This window comes from Synchiropus splendidus, chromosome 7 (assembly GCF_027744825.2).
Source record: "Synchiropus splendidus isolate RoL2022-P1 chromosome 7, RoL_Sspl_1.0, whole genome shotgun sequence".
Taxonomy (NCBI): domain Eukaryota; kingdom Metazoa; phylum Chordata; class Actinopteri; order Syngnathiformes; family Callionymidae; genus Synchiropus; species Synchiropus splendidus.
The window spans coordinates 21,233,121-21,251,264 of NC_071340.1; the positions used below are offsets into that span (position 1 = coordinate 21,233,121).

Genomic DNA, 18,144 nt, shown 5'->3' on the forward strand with positions numbered 1-18,144 from the left:
GATGAAGTTTCACGACACAGAATTGAAGGGTAGATGAGGTTTCATGACAGTATTGAAGGGTAGATGAGGTTTCACGACACAGTATTGAAGGGTAGATGAGGTTTCACCACACATTATTGAAGGGTAGATGAGGTTTCACGACACATTCACGACATAGTTTTGAAGGGTAGATGAAGTTTCACGACACAGAATTGAAGGGTAGATGAGGTTTCATGACACAGTATTGAAGGGTAGATGAGGTTTCATGACACAGTATTGAAGGGTAGATGAGGTTTCACGACACAGTATTGAAGGGTAGATGTGGTTTCATGACCCAGTATTGAAGGTTAGATGAGGTTTCATGAAACACTGTCCTTATTTTCACCAGTTGGCGCTGTTTGCTGTAAAATGTTTGGACTTAACTACTAATTCGATGAAGCTTCACATCATTTTTAAACCAAGAACGCCATCTAGTGGCCTCTGAAAATTAGGACACTGTTCCATCAACCTTGCTACTGTATACTGTTTCATGATACCTCATCGACCCATCACTAGTAGTTATGGCATTGTTCAGAGTGAACTTTTGGGGACCATTTGAGGGAAAAATATAGTCATATCTTAACAAGATGCTAATGGCTATTTCATGATGACTTTGCGGCATTTTGCTAATATAGATACAAGGAAGTCAGTTATTGATGGCATTATGAAAATATAATATATACTTGTTTTCAATTTCACCCTCAGTAATGTGAATATGCAATATTGGTGTTGACTTGTTCACTATTAAAAATGTATTTATCATCATTTAAGATGAACTCAACAAACTCAATCGGTAATGCATTAATGTACACAAGAAATATCTATATCTATATCTATATTTATAGATAAATAAAATTAGAATAAAATATAAATAGGTGAAAAAAAGGGCTATATTTTTCCTTTTTTCATATTAGTTAAAAAAAAAAAAGTTTGTCTAATAGATGGATGAAGTTAAAGAGTATCAAATAACTAACTTTTACACTTAGTATATTTTTTAAATATATTTTAGCGATCCAATAGTGTTTTTGCCAACAGTGTGAAATCAGACGGGGAGCGTGAGGTGATTCTTCAGATAGCATCTTCCATTTTAACAGATTTCAAGGTCGAGAATCCACCTACGATCGGATCATTATTGGGCCTCTCGAGAAATCTGTCGAAGTGCAGATGCACACAGTCAGACAGCAAGGATTACATGCAGTCAACTTGTAGTCAACAAACAGGCAAATGTGTTTATTGGATTTTTCATTTCACGATAATGACCTTTATCTGCAGAAGATTACCGCATTATATGCGTACATGGATAGTTCAGTTAGCTCGCCATTGTCTATTGTAATTGTTTGTTACTGCGGCTAAACAGACTTACAAAGAGTGTAATGCTCAGGGACACGGCTGTAGTGTGAATCAATATGTCCTTTCAAACATGTTTGGTGAGCCCAAGGTCATGTCTTCACACCGCAGTCACAAATATGGCCGAGGTCTTGAAGGACTTGGGTTCTTTCTGAGACACTTCTGAGGGAGCCTGACTGCTCCTGGAAGAGGAAGATGAGAGCTGTTCACCGTGTGACATCTCATCTGGATGCGCGGACACGTCCGACGCTCCTGTTTTGTTAAGGTCCTGCTTCTGATCCACCCCCAGCGGCTGCCTCAGGTGTCCGCACGGTCAGATTGTGTGTCAGGCTTGGTAAAGTTTAGCAGAACGGAGCGAGGAGGCGAAGCATCAGTGTGTCCGCTCTTTCCCGTTTCATCTGCTCCATATCAGCGTGACACGGCGTGATGGCAGCAGACTGCTCACGCTCTCTCTCACACACACACACACACACACACGTGTTTGCCATCCTGCTGACTGACAATAGACACAGCCATCTATTTGACTATTCGGGGGCAAAATATAGTAATATCTTAAGAATTTCATGATGACTTTGTAGCATTTTGCTAATATAGATACAAGCAAGTCTTTTATTGATGGCAACACATGTTCCTTGATCTATAGTGAAACCTAATAAGATCATGTTTATTTCTGTAATATCACTTTTATGAAAATAAACAGACTTCTGCTTGTTTATTATTTGAAAAATGCTTTTATAATATTTCAATCAAATAATTTTTTACTCGAATAATAAGAGAATATTGATGTTCATGATGACTTTTGAATGGTTTTCTTTAAGATCACCTGCATCATCTTCTGCCATTATCTCCACTTGTAAAAACAGTGATTTCCAATGTTTGAATTACATGTTGGTCTTTGTTTCATGCTCAAATTATTACTCTGTATTAGGTATTCTGAAGTAGTCACTGTGTCACTAGTGTGTCCGCTCTTTCCCGTTTCATCTGCTCCATATCAGCGTGACACGGCGTGAAGGCAGCAGACGGTCTTGCTGCTCACACACACACACACACACGCACGCTCACACGCACGCACACACGCACGCACACACACGCACGCACACACGCACACACACACACACACACACACACGCACGCTCACACACACATGCACACACACACACGCACACGCACACACACACACACACGCACGCTCACACACACGCACGCTCACACACACGCACGCACACACACACACGCACGCACACACACACATGCACACACACACACGCACACGCACACACACACATACGCACATGCACACACACACGCACACACACACACGCACACACACAAGCACACACATACACACGCACACGCACACACACGCACATACGCACACACACACGCACACACACACGCGCACACACACACACGCACACGCACACGCACACACACGCACACACACACACACACACACACACACGCACACATACACACACACACGCACACACACTCTCTGTTGACCGACAATAGAGCACAGCATCTATTTGACTGTATCAGCGGTCTTTTGATGATCGCTGCCTTTTCCTTTTTCACACAAACAACCGCATCTGGACGCTTCCTCAACAGCCCCCGGCATCTTTTTAATGGGCTCATTAGGATATTTCTCTTGAGGAGGTTAAAGAAATGAAACCTTCTGTTGATCTTTGCCGACTCAAACAGGTTAATTGGAGCCGACCGCGGGCCGAGCCTCCTTATCTAGTTTGAAATAACGTACAGAGAAACCCTTTTTTCCTATAAATAACTGACTGAAAATGAGTCCAACAGCTGTCACCCATTTAAATATACACACAAGCCGAAGAAAGAATCGTCACAGCAGCGGCGGCATCTCCGCAGATGATGAAGTCAGCTGACATATGCCTCACGCTGGCAAGAAAAATAAGGGTCATGGGCTTTTGCTCTTAACTCACAGAGAAATGCCTTCCGTTGTTTACCATGATCACACGCTCTCTTGTCCATTTCATTCACTGACGCTGGTCACATTTTCAAACTGGGTGCAAAACCGTTTAACATAGATTTGGAGGTGCTCAGCTGTCAAGACTACTGTTTCAACGGAAGACTGTCATGGTTGCACATTTTACTAGTGATGGGTTGACGTATCATGAAACAGTATTGCAGGTTTATAAAGGTTTAGGTTTAGGTTCTAGACGGCGCGCTTGGTTTCTAAATGATGTGAAGTTACATTGAGTTAGTAGTTCAAGTCCAAACATTTTACAGCAGACAGTGCCATCTGGTGGCCTCTTAAAATCAGGACACTGTTTCATGAAACCTCATCGACCCATCACTATCAACAGCTTGACGCAGCAGTATATTTTTAAATTCTGAAAACAGGTCATTGATCACTTGAGTTTTGGAGGGCTCTTCATTCAACATGTTCAACACCAGTAAGACTATTTGGACCGTCCGACCCATGCCTCACATGCTCGCTCTTTATTCAATCATTATTCTTTGTTGACAACTATAAAGTCAGATTGTCTTTCATCTGATGGCTTGCTGCCTCTGTCTTTGTTTTGCTTTTCGCCTGACTTCATTCCTGGATGATCCACTGTACTCTACGTTGACATGGTGTCCAAACAGAAAGTGACAAAAACAGAATGTCATAGCGCTTCTGGAACGCTCCACGTCACAGTTCGGCACAACAGGATGGAACATTTTCTATGACTAAAATTGAAGTGGGTCCGCCACGATGTCGGCGAGGGTGAGTAACTCACCTTTTTTTTTTTTTTTTTTGGTACCTGGTGTTTGTCATCTGCAAGTATTCATTTGAACAATGGTCACTACTTTCCATTACTTATTTCCTAGCCTTCCCCTGGTGCTGAAAAAAAGTGGCACCTGGAGCTTGTGACATAACACGTCACCACGGAAACTGGTCAGCCTCCCCACCTTCCCCTCACACACAAAGGAAGTAAGCCTTTAATGGGGCTCAAATCTTTTCCAAAATAAGAGCACACGCAAGTTACACTTACAATTTAGCTGAAGCACAAAAATCTTCACTGTAATTGTTATTTCAGCTTTTCTTTGTCCTGGTCTCAACACACGAAACACTTCTTGAACATACTGATGGAAGTTTCTTGAGTAAAATAACAACACTCAAGTTGCTTGCGGTCTTCCAATCGACCCTATGAAAATTGTACGTTCATCATGACAAAGTAGCTTTCATTTGCACAATAGTAATCAGGGGATTTTCCGCAGTAGGCAGAAGGAATAAATGGAAATATGATCCCGCAAACAATGGTGGTTAGAGTCTAATCCTTCAGGGGATTAACCTTTAAGAGCGGGATGTTCACTGGTAAACCTCTATAAATCTGAAACACATGAAGTCCCTCGCACACATGCGAGCGCCAATCTGTTTCTCTTCCACTGCATGAGCTGATGTAATTCACCTCCTGTTTTTTCCCGCAATCTCACTTTCAACCGACAACAGGTTCTTTTTCACAAAGCAGGGGAACAATCTGCCACGAAACAATGTTAATTTCATGTATTGGTATATGACTATTTGATCACTCTGGGGGAAAAAAAAGAAAATGCTATTTACAGAAACATTCTCTAAAATATTTCCTACTTCCTTCCTCCTCCTTCTTCTACCGCTTATCCGGAGTTGGGTCACGGAGGCAGCATTCAGAGCAAGGAAGCCCAAACTTCCCGATCCGCACAAACTCCTCCAGCTCCTCCCGGGGGATCCCGAGGCGTTCCCAGGCCAGACCGGAGACATCATCTCTCCAGCGAGTCCTGGGTCTTCCCCGGGGTCTCCTCCCAGTAGGACATGCCCGGAACACCTCCCCAGGGAGGCGTCCAGGGGGCATCCGGATCAGATGCCCGAGCCACCTCAGCTGGTTCCTCTCGATGTGGAGGCGCAGTGGCTCCACCCCGAGCTCCTCCCAGATGACCGAACTCCTCACCCTATCTCTAAGGGTGCACACAGCCACCCTGCGGAGGAAACTCATCTCAGCCGCTTGTATCCGCGATCTCATCCTTTCAGTCATGACCCAAAGCTCGTGACCATATTGTTGTATTTTATTTATATATAAGTGTATCTATATTCTATTGCAGTGATTTTATGAACACGGAAATACAGTTGAGGTAAGGATACAGTACTACTAAAGTACTACTAAATAGAAACACCAATGATTTACAAACAAATAACATTCAACAGGAAGCCATGTGAAATAAAGGGTGAGTTCAATGACCCTCTCACATCACTTTATTGGCATTTGATCTATTGCTTCAACTACGGCTAAAATATCCAACTGACCACGGCGTGACTTCGAGAGTGACTTGACGCATCTCATTCCATTTGTCCATTAAAATACTCGCATAGTTGATGATCAAGCTTGGAACATCTCCACTTGTCTCATCGTCATTACCTGCTGTCCAGGAGTCAGTAAATAGGCCTCATGAATCCAAATGCAAATGTCATTGTAGCATCAGATTTAAAGACTAAAAAAAAAAAAAAAAAGTCAGTCGAAGGACGGCAGCAGAACCGCGCACTCTCACACAACTTGAAATGATTGGCGGCGTTTTCCATTATTCAGCGACGAAGAAGGAAACAGAGCAGTTTAGACAGATGTGCGTTTATAAATGCGCAGCGAGAGGATTCAGCGAGTGTTGACGGTTCAGCGAGGCCACAGGGAGAACAGCTGATGCATAATTAAGAATGTGAACATTAAGTTTGTCAAACTGAAGTCCCCATTCATCTCTGACGCTCCTCAACTATTCAGCAATCAGTTAGGGCGCGAATACAGCGAGTCGAAGCAGCATTCAAGGGTTATTATCATTAAAAGACGCTTGCGCTGTGCTGCATCTAAACAAGTGAGGCTCACAGGAGCAGGAGGAAATCCCAGCTTCACCCGAGACACGAGAGGCAGAGGAGCCTCAGAAAGAAAGCCAGAACACTGGCTCAGACAATGGTGTTCAGAACACAGCTATCATTGTTCATGAGTTTGGTTTGACAATTTATAGTTTAAGTACGTTGACACCCAGAGAGCCGTTGTGACGGCAGACATTTTAGAGAGGGGCAGGGGATCAACTCGAATATTCTTCTCCTCATTTTATTACTAGTTGTTGTTGTACTATTATTATTGTTTTGTTGTTCATCATCAATGTTCTGAAGGCTTCCACATTCTTTTCTATTACTTCCGGTCAAGTGACCAGTCGTAACTAAAATCGAAGACAAGTCAGAAAATGACATTTTATAAAACTACATGCAATGGAATCAGCTTTCACGTGACGTCGGAGACAATTTGTTCAACATTGCCTAATATATTTCTGATGATATACATACATTTATTGGTGAAGAAACTATCAGAATCAGAATCAGAATCAAATTTATTGCCATGGTCAGTGGGGAGCCCACTAACTAGGAAAGTGTTTTGGAATAACGTGCAGTCAAAAATAAAATAAAATAAAATAAAAATAAAAATAAATAAATGAATCAAATAAATGAAATAAAATAAAATAACAACAAGGCTGTTCATGAATTCAACAGTCTGACGGCCGAGGGGAAGAAGCTGTTCCTGTGGCGGGAGGTTCTGGTCTGGATGGACCGTAGCCTCCTGCCAGAGGGAAGAGGAACAAACAGTCCATGTCCAGGGTGAGAAGGGTCGGTTCTGATCCTAAACTAATATATTTCATTGGAAAACTTAAGTTTAAGTATGATATGGAATGATGAACTGTGTTTCACCCATGTGCTACTCAGTCAATTTAACAATAATATTTACCTTTGCACAAATAGAATGTTCAGCCAAGTTTCCATGTACGTCAGACCTGGTCTCCTTAGGAAGATCTATCATCTGTAATATCAGGTCATGATGGCCCAGCCAAGCGTCATATAACATGTCCAGTGATTGGACATTCTAATATGGTCTTGTGTTTGTGTCTAATATTGTGTGTTGGAACGCCCTCAGTCCAGTCTCTATTTAATGAATCTTGTACTTTGACTTCTTTGATGCTTACGTCTGATGCTGACCATTGACAACTAGATGGTGATGCTGATCTGGAATAAACTATGTATTGCATCCCACAACCTCTGTGGTTCCTCCGGGTCTCCTTCTGCTCTCTAGATTTGTGGAGCCCACTGGCCGGACGACAATCAATGTTCTGAAGGTTTTCGCGTTCTTTTTTAAGACTTCAGGTCAAAGTCACGACTGGTCGTGGTTTGATAAAATGAAAATTATATTTTTTATATATATATATATATATATATATATATATATATATATATATATATATATATATATATATATATATATATATATATATATATATATATATATATATATATATATATATATATATATATATATATATATATATATATATATATAATAAAAATATAAAATATATGCTCCTGCTGAAAGGGGCATTTCTTTAATGCAAGAATGAAGGGCATGAGCTCAAACTGCACAAGAGGTCTATCCATGCAAGTGCCTGCAAAATCCTTTGAGGTTTAGAATTTAATCTTGCGAACATGGTTAAAGAGACCTGTCAACCCAGTCCAGTTAGAGTGTCATTAGCAAGCACAATAGAGCGGCATGGATCGCTCTGTCAGATGTGGCTGAACGTTACAGCTACATACTGTGGTTTATTTAAAAAAAAAAAAAACGTGGCTCATCGATATGTGTACAATTACAGTTGCACTCAATGTGGGGATTTGTGGAGTGATTGTATGATAAAAATCCCTGAAACAGGGATCAGGTGTGACAGAACCAGCCAACAACATGAACGCATCAACAACCAAACAAACCAAAAAGCGATGAGTTTTCTACAGAAGACTGACTTTAAAGTGAAATTTATGACATTAAAGTCAGAAGTCAGCCGATGTAAGTATATCCACAACCGGAATGTGTCCTCGCAATGACGTCACGCCCGGCAGTCCCAATCTCATTTTTCAAAACGTAAAGTTAATGAAACTTCACATGGAGGATTCTGTAGCACTTACACTGTCTCTGCACAATTGCATTATGACCATTGAAAAACACTGTCGATAAAAAACAATAGCAGAAGCACTAACTGTGTTTGCTAGTGATCTATGAGGTATCATGAAACAGTATTGCAGGGTTGGTGAAACAGTATCCTAATTTCCAGAGGCCACTAGATGGCGCTCTTAGTTTAGAAATGATGTTAGGTTTCATTGAATTAGTTGTTGAAGTCCAAACATTGTACAGCGCCATCTGCTGGTGTCTGGAAATCAGGAGACTTCAATACTGTCGTGAAACCTCATCTATCCATCACGAGTGTTTGCTATGGCACTAGAGGTTTTGCAGCATCTGTTCTTTTCTGTTCTGTACTGTAAGTTAGTGATATTCCATTTTTTCTTGGGCCAGTTTGCCCACACAAAATGAAAAACCATTAAAGCAGATTAAAAGTGACACATCATGATGGTGCCACTGTTATTTCAGCACGATGGCAGAGCAGCACGACAGAAGCCGGAGATACAACCACTGCAGATCATCCTTGAGACAGCTGGGGGGTTTATCAATATCCTTTCAATTTCGTCCTCGTCTCTAAACCTCCTCCACACTGCTTTCTCTCTTCCTACAACGGTGCCAGCGTACTCCACTTCCAATGAACGAATGTTCCCATAAGGACACAGGCCCTTTAAGTGAAGACTGAAACCTCAACCATCGCCGTGGAGATCATTTTCTTTCCTTCGCTTCTGAGCACTACGGTTTTATAAGTCTCCTTCAAGCAATCCATTGATACAAGTCGACCAATTCCACTGATCAGAGGGGAGCAAATTTAAACACTGAACGCTGGTATGCTGCGGTGCGAGTTATTAAGGAAGAAGACTCCTACAACAGAGATCCATTCGCACTCAGACTGCCTTAATGAACTTCCGAGGCCCAGACGTGGCACGTTTGTCAGCGACGCCACTTAGCTCGGACGACGCGGGGAGGAGGCGAGACCACTTTTGTTTTTAAATGAAGTTGCCTCTGCTGGTGACAAAGTGAAATTTTCAATCGAGCAGAGTGCACATCTGAAGAAGCAATTTGACTCTGTCCTGTATCAAAACATCTTTGACGTAGCGTCAGGCATTCAAGCGTCCTGATAGGTAAAACACAACTTTGATGTGAGAGTGAAGCTGTCTTTGTTTTCGTGTCTTTGTCGATATCACATTAATATACATACAATACATACAATCTATTTTGAAACATGCCACACTGACTTTCAATGAGTTACTTGTTGGGCGCCTACATGAGACTGTTTCATAGAACATTCCAGAAGTCACTTGCCGAAATAAACTATTAATTTATGAAAATATATTGTATTTTACACTACAAAAAAGTTTGGGTGTCATCAAGGATTTGTGGGTTCGTGGAGCATGAGCCATGCCCATAGCACCCATCCTCCTATTCCTACCAAAAATGTCTGCCATGACAAACAGGAAGTCAGTCAGTACGGCGACAATATTAACGAAAGAAGAAAAACTGATTTTGTGGGGAGTTTCCCCACAAGTGCCCCTCAGGCAATAAATAGTAGGGTATTCATTGGACGACTTTCCGGCGACGACCACAAGCAGTGTCTCATGAATAGGAAGCCGTTTTCATCAAATTACAGAGGTAAATATTTGTGATGGCTACATGAGGTATCATGAAACAGTATTGCAGGATTGATGAAACTGTGCCATCATTTTCAGAGGTCACTAGATGGCGCTCTTGGTTTAGAAATAATGTGAGGTTTCATTGAATTAGTGGTTCAAGTCCAAACATTTCACGGCAGACAGCGCCTTCTGGTGGCCTCTGAAAAATCAGGGCTCTGTTTCATGAAACCTCATCGGCCCTTTAAAACTGTGTCATTAAACCTCATCTACCCATCATAGTTTAATAACACTTTTTTTAAATGAAAGTAAGATGGTGCCTAAATGATGTGGCTTCATGCAGGTATATGAGGTGTTGAGCAGTGTCTAAGCGCCCCTTACTGAGCAGCTACCAATGGGTGTAAAGTGATAAAAAAAAAGGTCAATGTATGATGCAAGACTTGAGAAATACATTTGCCAGGCTAAATGAATTTTTAAACAATTCCCTGTAGAGCTTTGAGAGCAACACCTCCCTGACTCTGCAAGCAATTGTCACACCACAACAATGACGGCGGATCTTACTGTGTGTTGACAGTGTTACCGCCTCATTCTTTATACTGAGCACCGACTGACAACAGTATAGAAACATGTTCTAGAAAGTATCATGGAAGAATCGAGAAAGTGCACCACCTTGAGTCAGTGGTTTTCTGTGGGAAACTGCCATTTGTCTTGATTTAGAAAAGTGCTACCACAGTTTCGTTCCTGGTCAAGAGGCTGAATCACCTATTTTTTATATATAATAAATATAATAAAACGCTTGTTATTAACTTCAATGCTTCACTTGTACTGTTCAGTCTAGACACAATCTGGACTCAGCAGCCAACTCCATCAAAAATCCAACTTTCTCCCGAGACAGTCTTTAGCTCCGTCGTTGTGTTCCGCTACAGAGTTTGGACACAAACACGATGTGCTAAAAAGAAACAAGCATCTATGTAAGCCATCCACATAAATGGTTGGAATTAAAGTTTCCTTTCCAATGCGAAGCAACACTGTCTTATTAACTTCCCAAACCAAATCCGTCTCTACCCCGCTGCACCCGTTGATGAAAACTGTCACCTCATCTTTGAGGAACATGTCCCAGTCACCAAGATACGCTCTCTGATTTGGACTAAGAGAGGAAGATCCCAATATCTGCTTGGTTGTGTTGGAGGTTTAAACAGATAACCAGAGCCATTTAGGTGGTTGTGTGTGAAGGAGTGATTCGTAATGTGAATTTTAAAAGAGGGAGGGTGTGGTCGGGGCATCAGCTGTGGCGAGAACACAGAAGGGGTTCAGCTGGCGTGTGCGAGGAGATTCAAGTGGCTGACTGAACCTGCGCATGATGTGCACCTGACTGGGTTGTGTTCGTGGGTGGACAGCCTCGACGCACAGGTCACGGCCCATAAGTGAGTGAGGGAATGAGTAACAACTTCATTTATGAAGTCACAGACTACGTCAGGGTTCTCCACAGGATTTGTTTCCCACGGTATCTGGTGTCGTCGACAGGAGGATGTTTGTCGGAGTTTCAGGGTCGAACCAAAGCAGCGTGTTAATGGTCCACCGTGAAAGACTGGCCATTTTGGGGAACACACCTCCTTCAGAGCACATATGCCATAATGGGGTGCTTTTTGCTGGACCCCACAAGCCTCAATTTCAGGATGAGAGCCTCAAAATAACTGGGTCACTATAATTTAAGATTGGTTAAGAGACTTGATCAAGTTTACCTATCTATTTTGGATGGTTAGGTTTAGCGTGAGAGGCTGGGGAAAGGTTTATGGTAATAACAGGTCCCCGCAAAGATGGTGCAACACACCCTGGTGTCTGTGCATGTGTGTGCGTGTGAAGGCAGTTGTTTATCGGGACCAATTCTTGACAAAAGAGTATTCTTGTGAGGACCTTATGACATTATTTGGGTGGCCCTCACAAGGTTAAGTTGTAATTTGAGGATTAAGACTTCAAAATAACTGGGTCATTATACCTTATTTAAACTAAAGCTCTATTAATGTCTTGAAAATATTTGTATATGAATTTCAATTTTATAAGAATTTCAAGTACATTCAGAGTAGTGGAAACTGGCCATTGTGTAGCGAAAAACATCCCTGAACAAAAGCAAACAGATGCTTTTGTTTGCTTTTGTTCAGGAACTCCTGCACTTACAAAGGTTCCCTGGTGTCCGGAGAGCAATATATATATATATATATATATATATATATATATATATATATATATATATATATATATATATATATATATATAATCTTGTAACACTTGTAAAAGACTGTTCTGTTTCCCTTTATATTTAGCTTTTTTTTTGGAACACTACCAACTCCAACAAAACTGAGGCAAGTCTGAATTCAAAAACATACATGTAGCACTGTAACTTCGGCTGCCATTTGGAAGCCCTTTCAGGAGTCATGGAAACCGCAGAGTAAATATCATACTGTAGATTAAGATAACAAGACGTGCTGGGAAAGAAGTGATGTAATCCTTGGCAAACAAAGGATTCTGCCCTCTTCCTTACAAGAGGAGCAGAATCTGTCACAAGTCAAAGGGCCACAGACCATTATAAGAACCAGGTCCTACGTTGTGAGTAGAACATAGCAGTGTAGTAAAGAAGAGCATTATCCACTACATACAACAAATGTTTATGTAACACTTGGTGGAATAAATTTGTAAGTCAGTATGTTATGTGACTCGTGTTGGCGCTGTTGCGTGATTCAACCTGGCTGGCAAGGGCAGCACGGTGCGAAAGCTTGGCTGGGCAGGAGATGGGAGACACCCCTGACGGGTCCTGACACGACAGACCAATCACATTTACAGCGGCCACCACCAGTGAATCTCCATGCATATTCTGCAAGCAAGAGCATGGGGGTAAGTAAAACAGCGCCTTCCCCTCCATGTCGCCCGGTAACCTTGTTATAACAGGAGTTAAAAAAAAAAGAAATCACATTTGTTTGACCTATACTCCGGCGCCTCTTCATTCCCGGGTCCTGGAGGAGGGAGCAGAAGGAGTAAAGCTGGCTGAATGACAGCTCGACAGATGAGATAGCGGCATCTAATCCTTTTCTAAAAGAGCTTCATTGAAATGACTGGGCACGGGGAGGACAAGATGAAAAAAAAATGGAGCATTGTGTATTGTGTAACTATCATGGGATGACTGGTCCTCCCTCTGAAGTGACTTTGACAGCTGTGGGGATTAAGAAGCGGCCCATCGTACATGCCCCAAACAGCAGGGATTAGACTAAATATGCCCACTGTAGACCGGAGCTCCTTCACTTACTACATTAATACAAGTGTTTCACGACTTCCGTGGCATATTCGGGAGACGTTGCTGGGATCCAGATTTTCTTTTTTCCTGCCATGATTATTCATTTTCGTGAATCTTAGCTGTTCAGGTGAAGATTCCAGCCTGGAGTTTGTCTTGCACGCTGACCACGATGTTCAAATCCCTGTGCTCATTGATTTCCCCACTTTCTCTTTGGCGGTTGTGTCTGGAACATCTTCTTTCAAAGCGATAAATACTTAAAGTTGTACCTGCAGGCGAGGATAAGCTTTTACCTCAAGTGGATCGGTGTTCGTCTCTGTGCGATTAAGTGGTGTATGGACAGGCGAGTCAGTGCAAGTCGGTGAGAGACTTCAATTCATTCTGTGCTACTATTCTGACCAAGAAAAAAGAGAAGGGGACCTGGACGAAGGTCTCTATTCCTTGGAGGTCCCCCCGCCCCCGGAGGTAGGGTGAAGAGCCGCTTCTTCCCTTCGAGATTCGTATCAGATCTTATCACAGCTTCAGGGCCGTGGCAAGTTAACATATTCTAACTCATGTAGCACGCCAATTTTGAAAGTAAATGCATCTCAAAAATTCATTATTTACTCAAAATAATTCGGGCAAGGACTTTTTTCAGTGCACCAATGCCAGGTGCACCACATTATACAATGTGATGTCAGAACCAAAACAGCCACGAGAAAGCAAGAGTAAATGAGATCGGATTGATGGATGGAAATTTTAAGTTTCAGAAACTTCAGGACTGAAGCACAGAAAATGTGCACTTGAAAACTTGAATACCACTTTGTGTGCTGGAACACTTCCACTCTGATGCGTAAAGGTTCAACTTAAGTTGGCTCCTTCCAGTATCAAATATTGAAATGTGATTGAGCTAAATCACTAAGAAAGTAAAATCTCTGCTGAACTGAACGTCCTATACTTGTTTCATTATTATTCTTTGAGTCTCGCGGCGAATGATAATAAAGTATTACCTGCTTCAGATTAATATTTCCTTTCACATCCATCAGACTTTTGATCTGAGGATGATTATTTCTCTTTAGCTCTTTCAACACGTAGACAACTGACAAAGCCAATATTTCTTATGTATTATGAGCAGCATTCAGATGAGAAAAAAACAAGTAGAATATCAATCTGCAGATGTAGCGTGGTGAATAACTCCACTGGAGGTAAAAGGTGAACTCACTGCTGGGATTAGTTCGGCCCCTAATTGAAGGCGTAGAATATGTACAGTATGTCAGGTGCATGTTTGGGTTACGCTGCAGAAGTCAACTAAAGTTGACCTAAGTGAAGGTCAGGAGTATGTGGGCTGTAGTAATCCCAGTGGAGGATTTAAAAAATTGTATGTATATCTCAGCAAAAAGCCCAACAATGTTTTGTCAAATAACAGATCACCAAAATTCTGTATATTTCTGTGTAAATATAATATAATATAATACAATAAGGAGCTCTGTCACTCGGGAGAAACTCAGAGTAGAGCCGCGGCTCCTCTGCATTGACAGGAGACAGTTGAGGGGATAAAGGTGGAGGGATGATATTGCTTGACTGGCCTGGGAGCATCTCGGGCCCTACCACTCAGATCTTGGAGAATGGCGTTTTGTACGACCTTTTAAAGCTACTGCCCCCGCGTTCCGGCAACGATAAAGCAGATGAGGATTGGTGATGTGATCGGATAATAGAATAGAATAGAGTACAATAGAATAGAATAGAAGATAGTCAAGAAAATGTCTTGGTCTCGGTTGGTGCAGTCTTGACTACAACACTACCAACAACCAAAAATACCCTTTGAAAGCACTCAAGAGTAAAAACCCCTGAGACTAGCGATGACACACTTTTGAGAAATAAGTCCAAAAAAGGAATTTACAACCCAGGTAATCACTTTTCAGATTGTAAAGCAAATCTTTATAATCTTCCTTTATTACTGCCCAAATAATGGCAGCGGCAGTTATCTCTGTTTTATGAGCTGTTGCACTGTGCGTGATCATTTCAGGGAGCGCTCGGCTAATGGCAGCGTGTCTAAACAAATCTCATGGCCAACATGATTAAACCAGACCCGTTCCAACCGGCCCTCTTCACTTCAACGACTGCAACACAGAACTGCAGCTAGGATCGGCCATTTCCTGCTAATCCATTAAATGACACCTGCCACCATCCAAGTTGGCAAACCAAAGACTTTCATCACGATGGTTTTAGGACGTTAATTCGAGAGGGAAACTGCCAAAACAATCTGGAATTGTTGTCAGAAAATGAATAAATAAGGAAGGCCAGCAGCTTGGCTGGACTTCACTGTGACTTCAGTGCAAGTTCCTGCAAAGTCCCACTGTGTGCCACTGACCTTGGCTGGTCGTAGCTGGACTCCTTCCTGCGACAGTGGAGGGTCACCACTCGGTGGCCTTCGCTCCTCACGTCCTGACTCACCATCCACTGGGTGGGGTTGCAGGGGCGAGCGCCGAGGAACGTCACTCCTTCTTTCAACTTGACTCTGCGAAGAGGGAAGAGCAGATGCCGCTTAGATCTACTTTTGTTATTCAAAACATCCCGGTCACAGCGTGTGGACGACACCAGCTGATCCAAACATGGCAGCTGCGAACACGTTGACAATGATTTGTTTTCTCGCTGCTCTCCTGTGCATCAGCGAATCACCCAGATGGTTCGTCAGACCGCTCTTCAAAAGATGCCCCAGCTGTTTGCTTGGTTTGATCGGGTCCTTGCTTCACCCGGAGGGAATGGAGATTTTTGTAATATGGCCAAATCAATATGACTGGCCAGGAGCCAGATTTTAGAAAGGACTTCATTCGTTCAGATCTTGTGGTCGTACTGACTGGAATTACTGATATACTACTTGACATCTCACTTTTAATTGTGATTTAAATTAAAGTTAAGACAAACGCGCTCCTCAGGATGGACGTCATTTCCTCTATAGAGGCCCTCATATGACTGAAACACATTTCAGGGGCTTTGAATTGCAACTGACACGTTGCTACTGTGTGACTATGAAATGAAAGGAGCGCCACTGCAAGGCTTACCTAGTGCGTCAACATGCAATGCTCAAGTCTGCCTGCGGTGTCAGTATAGGACGCATAAGTCTTTCCCGGTAAGTATGATTTAATGGTCTTTTATTTCCAAATAATAAATAGATTGTATCATTCTATCATTGACTGTAAAAAGAGGAATTGGGAATGAGGTTAGTCTTGCAATGGCGACTCTGAAGAAGATGAAGCAGTAGAATTTCTGCTCTTCATGTGGACATAATATCAGCATTTTTTGCATTAAAACTATATATTACAAATTGCAAGCTAAACAATATATAACTGCTATTCTGTATTTAACAGGGAAGTATGCATAGTGTTTAAAAAAAACAATTTTAAGCTCAGTGTTAAGCTCCTATGGACCTTATGGAATAACTTGGTGGCCCAGATTTAGCCCCAAGGCCTTGATTTTGACACCAGTAACCCTTGTGTAACATTGTATTCTTGTTGGAAATGAAACTATTTTTGTGTAGTTATTATCTTTTATTCCTGCTAAAATGATTCAACTTCACATTTGTGTATTAAAGGTGTGAAATGTTTACACAGCTAATGTGAGTTTTGGTCTCAGTTTTGACCCCCATTTTTGCTCGACTAGTCTTGTGCTGGGAGAAAAGCAAAGTCCTCTGTAAAGATCTGAAGCTACCAAAAAAAGATTACGGCCTGAAGAAACGAGTCATTATGGAGACAGAATTTTTAATTAATTTTTAAGGGAAGGGTTGTAGGACGGCACAGCGAAGCAGTTAGAATTGAAATGAAAATTCAGAAAGTCGTCTTATTCATCCGTAAAAGGCATACGATGAAAGTCACGCTGTTGTTCAGGAACTATTCACCTCTGTCAGCTATGGATTCCAGCCGAGGATCCAATGGAACAAGAATAAAGGCTCAATAACTGTAAGCATAAATGAAAACATCACCTGCGAAATGAAGCGTGACTCATCCGGGGAAAAAAAAGAAAAATAAGCGTGGCTATAGAATTATTCTTCAGAACACAGGTGGACAAAGGGCTGAGTGTGTGAGGGCCTCTGATAGTGACAGCAAAGTTCCAAGACTAAATTAGACCCGAGCGTCCAATCACTTTACCTATCCAGTCCAAACCAGATGAGACCAAAGATAGGCCTTTGCTTTCATCTTGAATTTGTTTCAGCACTTTAACGTGCACGGCGGGATTGCCCTGTCGGAATGCCAATGAATATATCTGCCGACTCCAGTCAAGATTCCTCTTTGATGTGGTGTCTTATCATGGTGCAGAGCCGCTTCCCCCCAAAGTGAAAATGTGTAATATGACAGATGGTCTTCTTCCGTTCACTAAAGGACATAAACATTGTGCTGTGTCTGTTTCGGAGACGTTGATGCGTCTCGGCCAGCTGTTTGCCTTCAGGACTTATGAACAAATAAAGACGTGGTGACAATAAAACCATTCATCACGGTTCAGTGTTCATATATTTGTATTGTATATTTCTAAGACTTCCAAGAGGCTGCAGCTAAACAGTAAAATTTTACGGTTAAAAAAAAGGCATGAAAGTTAAAGTCATTTAAGTAGGTGCAGATCTCAAGACGGATCCTTTGGGTCAGACCAAGGAACATAAGCCACATGAGGTCAGTTTGAAACTACAAAATGATGAAGACTGAGGACATATTTACATTTAACCCCATATTGCTTTGGCTTATTAAGAATCTCTATATAAAAAATATATAACATAAATATTATATTATATTATATTATATTATATTGGTTTATTAAGAATCTACCTATGATCTTTACTTTTGTGTCTTCCAAGTTTGTCCAGACCAAGGAATGTGGGCCATTATGAGGTCAGTTTCAAACAACTAAACAATGTAGACTGACATTCTCAAGCATATGCACATATTTACATTTA

General features: G+C 41.7%; 1 protein-coding gene across 2 annotated transcripts in view; it reads right to left on the minus strand.

Moving 5' to 3' along the window:
* Nucleotides 1–18,144, minus strand: part of si:dkeyp-14d3.1 (transmembrane protein 132C) — a 177,920-nt gene that overhangs the window by 71,673 nt on the left and 88,103 nt on the right. For both annotated transcript variants that reach the window (XM_053869753.1, XM_053869755.1), the window contains one exon: nucleotides 15,574–15,720. In XM_053869753.1, coding sequence (XP_053725728.1) covers nucleotides 15,574–15,720 — 147 coding nt within the window. The remainder of the gene's footprint in view (nucleotides 1–15,573; nucleotides 15,721–18,144) is intronic.